At 47.2% G+C, this 4,617-nt stretch overlaps 1 protein-coding gene across 3 annotated transcripts in view; it reads left to right on the forward strand.

The window, feature by feature from the left end:
* Nucleotides 1-4,343: 4,343 nt before the first annotated feature.
* LOC119339944 (protein MULTIPOLAR SPINDLE 1-like) overlaps nucleotides 4,344-4,617 on the forward strand; it is a 6,877-nt gene continuing 6,603 nt past the window's right edge. For all 3 annotated transcript variants that reach the window (XR_005164291.1, XR_005164290.1, XM_037611848.1), the window contains exon 1: nucleotides 4,344-4,605. Coding sequence is in view for 1 of the 3 variants with exons in the window: in XM_037611848.1 (XP_037467745.1) it covers nucleotides 4,426-4,605 (180 nt within the window). In the remaining 2 variants the exon portion in view is untranslated. The remainder of the gene's footprint in view (nucleotides 4,606-4,617) is intronic.

Consider the following 4,617-nt stretch of genomic DNA (forward strand, 5'->3'; position numbering starts at 1 on the left):
GAATCACGGATTAGTTTCAAGTGGATGGACATCCACTTGAAACTAGTCCACGGTTCTTTCACCCCGTGATGTAATAACTCATTATTATGTAAAAACAATCTCTAAATTCCTGTTGTATGAAAACTTGTGTAAAGGTGTATGGATACAACATGAAATAAAAAACTAAATAATAGTAGTAGCGCGGGAAAGGAGAAGCGCTACTACTAATTACTAGTAGCGCTGTTCTGAAGAAGCGCTACTACTAAGTCAATTTAGCAGTAGCGCGGGTCTAGGCACGCTATTGCTAAGCTTTAGCTATAGCGCCTTATCAGTAGCACTCCTGCCCGCGCTACTGATAGGCCTAAAACCCGCGCTGCTGCTAGGCTTTTCCCTAGTAGTGTAGAGTCATATTTTGTTCTAGTATCGAGTTGTAATTTTGAGTTGTAAGTAAACAAAAGTGTGGTGCTCATCATTATTCATTATCAGAGCATTGTTCCAAGTGAAGAATGAAAAAATGAGGCCAAAAAGATCCCAGAAAAAATATAGGCCAAACAAACCCAACAAAAAAAAGAAAAAAATTAGAGAAAAAGAGAGAATGTGCAATGTTACTATCCTTTTCCACACTTGTGCTTCAAAGTAGCACCATGTTTTTCATATAGAGAGCCTCCTATGCCTTCCTTTTCATATACTAGTGGGAACTTTTCATTATAGAACTTGGTTTGTATATTTCAATGATGGGCTTCCTCAAATGCTCGAGGTCTTCGCGAGCAAACAAGTCGGATGCACACCCACTTAGTTTTCTTTTTGAGCTTTCATACACTTATAGCTCTTAGTGCAGCAGTTCCATGGCAATCCCTACTCCTTGCATTGACATCAATTGATGGGCATCTCCATAGCCTGTTGATTAGCCTCGTCGATGTGAGACTTTCTTCTTTTTTTGTCTTCTCCATATCATCTCTACCACCATCCTCTATTCCACCCATAGTGCTATATCCATGGCTTGTGCTCATGTATTGCGTGGGGGTTGAAAATATGAAGCGCGTTAAAAAGTATGAACTAATTGCTTGGCTGACACCAGGGTAGTGATGATTTATATTTTATGTTAAGAAGATGGATCATGACAAGGCTATATGATTTTGTAGGGATAACATTCTTTATCATTGATATTTTGAAAGGCATGGTTGTTTGTTGGTATGACTAAGTATTGATGTCTTTATGTCAAATTATAGACTATTGATTTGAATTATTCGGATCTAAATATTCGTACCACAAAAGAGATTACAAGATGAATATGATAGGTAGCATTCACATCAAAAATTCTGTTTTTATCATTTACCTACTCAAGGACGAGCAGGAATTAAGCTTGGGAATGTTGATACGTCTCCAACGTATCTATAATTTTTGATTATCCCATGTTATTATAGTATCAATCTTGGATGTTTATTATGCAATTATATACCATATTTTGGGATTAACATATTAACCTAGTGCCCAGTGCCTGTTGCAGTTTTTTGCTCTTCAAAAAATCAGTAGCAAACGGAGTCCAAACGTTACAAAACTTTTTGACGATTATTTCTAGACCAGAAGGGACGCTAGAAGCTTCGGGAGAAGACCTACGGAGCCACGAGGGAGCTACAAGCCCGCAGGGCGCCCCACCCTCGGGGGGGGGTGCCCCTAGGCTTGTGGGCCCCTCGTGGCCCCTCTTAACATAATTCCAGCTATATAAATTCCCAAATATTCCCAATACATCAGAGAACCACCCAAAAATACTTTTTTTCGCCGCCGCAAGTTTCTGTTTTTCGGAGATCCCATCTGGAGACCTTTTCCGGTACTCTGCCGGAGGGGGAATCGATCACGGAGGGTCTCTACATCAACCTTGCTGCCCTTCTAATGATGTGTGAGTAGTTTACCACCAACCTACGTGTCCATAGCTAGTAGCTAAATGGCTTCTACTCCCTCTTTGATCTTCAATACAATGTTCTCCTCGATGTTCTTGGAGATCTATTCGATGTAATCCTTTTTTGCGGTGTGTTTGTTGGGATCCAATGAATTATGGATTTATGATCAAATTATTCATGAATATTATTTGAGTCTTTTCTGAATTCTTATATGCATGATTGTTATAGCTTTGTATTTCTCTCCGATCTATTCGTTTGGTTTGGCCAATTAGATTGATTTATCTTGCAATGGGGGTGGTGCTTTGTGATGGATTTGATCTTGCGGTGCTCAAACCCAGTGACAGAAAGGGACATGACACGTATTTGTATCGTTGCCATTAAGGATAAAAATATGAGGTTTATTCATATTGATTGAGTTTACTTTGTCTACATCATGTCATCTTGCTTAAGGCGTTACTCCGTTCTTTATGAACTTAATACTCTAGATGCATGCTGGATAGTAGTCGAAGTGTGGAGTAATAGTAGTAGATGCAGAGAGGAGTCGATCTACTTGTCTAAGACGTGATGCGTATATGCATGATCATTGCCTTGAATATCGTCATAACTATGCGCTTTCTATCAATTGCCCAATAGTAATTTGTTTACCCACTGTATGCCTCTAGTGAAAACTATGGCCCCCCGTGTCTATCTTTATCATATATTAAAATCCAAAAATACCTTGCTGCAATTTATTTATCGTTATTTTATTTTGTGTTTTTGCTTATCTATCTATCACTACGAGATTTGATCCTTGCCGCAGTTAACCGCCAAGGGATTGACAACCCCTTGTTTGCGTTGGGTGCAAGTATTTGTTCTTTTGTGTGTAGGTGTTGTTCACGAGGTCTTGCATGGTTCTCCTACTGGATTGGTAACCTTAGTTCTTAACTGAGAGAAATCGTTACTGTATCGTATCATCCTCTCCTCTTTGAGGAAATCCCAACGCAGCTCACAAGTAGCACTGAATGTGGTGGCGACGAATTTGGCACGTGGTGGGCCCCTGCGGCGATGGCTGGGAGCGGCGCGATCGGGCAGCCCTGGGTCGTCGGGTAGGGGCAGCTGGCGGCGACGGGCGACCTTCTCGCGGGCAAGGAAGGCGGAGCAGTGGGTAGTGGGTGGAGACTTGGGCCTTGACTAGTGGTGGCGGAGCGTGCGTGGGGAGACGATGGGAAACATGGTTGGCATGGGTGTGGAGTGACTACCCGGCGGCCGGAGTTGCCTGCTGCCATGGGCAACCCCCCATCTGGATCTGGGCTCCGATCTGATGGGGTGGCGCCCGCCTCTTCCGCACGTGTTGACTGGCAGTGGGCTGGCAACACGGACTAGCCGTTGGTGTGGGAGTTTGATGTGGTCCTCCTGCCCGGGGTTCGTTTCTCCTCGCATAAGGTCCGACGCTTGGTCGCCCTGGAATCAGTGCTCGACTCTAGGTCGTGTCCGGCTCGGGCAAGGTGGGAGCTTGCGGTTCGATTGGAGGGCGTCTTCACGTTATGGCGTCGGTGAAGGTCCGTGGCGGTGGTGGTCATGATAGAGCTAAGCCGACAGTCAGGTCAGTGTTGATGGTCGTGGACTTGGCGTCGTCTGAGCTGTGGGCTCAGTGATTGCCGTCGGCAACCTTTGGGTCATGTACCCCTAGTCCATCGGGATTGGAGGGGACTCAGGCGTCGGTGCCCCTACGGTGGTGGCACCGACCCTGGCTCAGGGGCTGGTTTTCTCAAGTCGCGGTCCATGCACTGTGAAGCCGGCGGTTGGCTATGTCTCGTGCCTTAGATCTAGGGGGGGGGCTGGAAGGCGGTCCACATGGTTGGCTCTCCACGAGCCCCATGGTGGTGGCGGTGGCGGTGCCTCTTGGTCGTGTGGGCGGCGAGAGGCACGACGGAGAGTGGCTCGGGAGCGCTCTCTATCTCTGGCAGTGGAGGTGCCCCGATCCAGATTTGGGGTTCCGATCTCGTCGTGTTCCTCCTGAAGACCTCGTGGTGGCACACGGGAGCTACCGGGCGAAAGCTCTGCGCTCTGACGCTGACAACGGTGACGCTCGCGGGTGCCGCTCTCTTCTTGAAGATGTCGTCATGGTGTTTCCCTTTGTGTCCGGGTTCTGGGTGAAATCCTTTTTGTCCATTGTGGACCCGGTAGCGGTGACGTGTTGCGTTAGTTTCCCTCCTGAGGGCGTGGTTGTGGAGATTAGGTGTACTAGGGCGTGGCATTGTCGTTGTACTCAGTTCCTCTTGTCTTATCTTGCGGTAGCGTAGTCGCTTGCTGCGTGTGCCGATTATCCTAGGATCGGCTTTGTAAGAGAGCTACTTTTTCATTTTGTATTGCTTGGCCGTATACTTTGTTCGGTTGTTGTTTTATATTTCTTTCGGCTCGTAATACACTCATGTATTGGGAGTTCATTTGGTTATATAGGTGGTATAGCCGAGTTTTTTTAGTTATAAATTTCAAATTGCGCTCTCTTGTGCTTCCGGTTCTCATCTGGGCTTTCGCTCTCTCCCTCCTGCTCGTCGCCGAAATCGCCATGGCTCCCGCCTCCCGCCCGCCGACGGCGACGCCGCTGGCCGCATCCTCGTCCCGGATAGACTCGCCATCGCTGAAGGCAGCCCTCGCAATGGCTCTCATCCACTACAAACGCCTCCCCTCGACAACCGCCGCCGCCGCGGGCACCTCCTCCCCGCCTCTTATCCACTGGAAGCGCAAGGTTTCATACCCC

The sequence above is a fragment of the Triticum dicoccoides genome, chromosome 7B, assembly GCF_002162155.2.
Source record: "Triticum dicoccoides isolate Atlit2015 ecotype Zavitan chromosome 7B, WEW_v2.0, whole genome shotgun sequence".
Lineage (NCBI taxonomy): Eukaryota > Viridiplantae > Streptophyta > Magnoliopsida > Poales > Poaceae > Triticum > Triticum dicoccoides.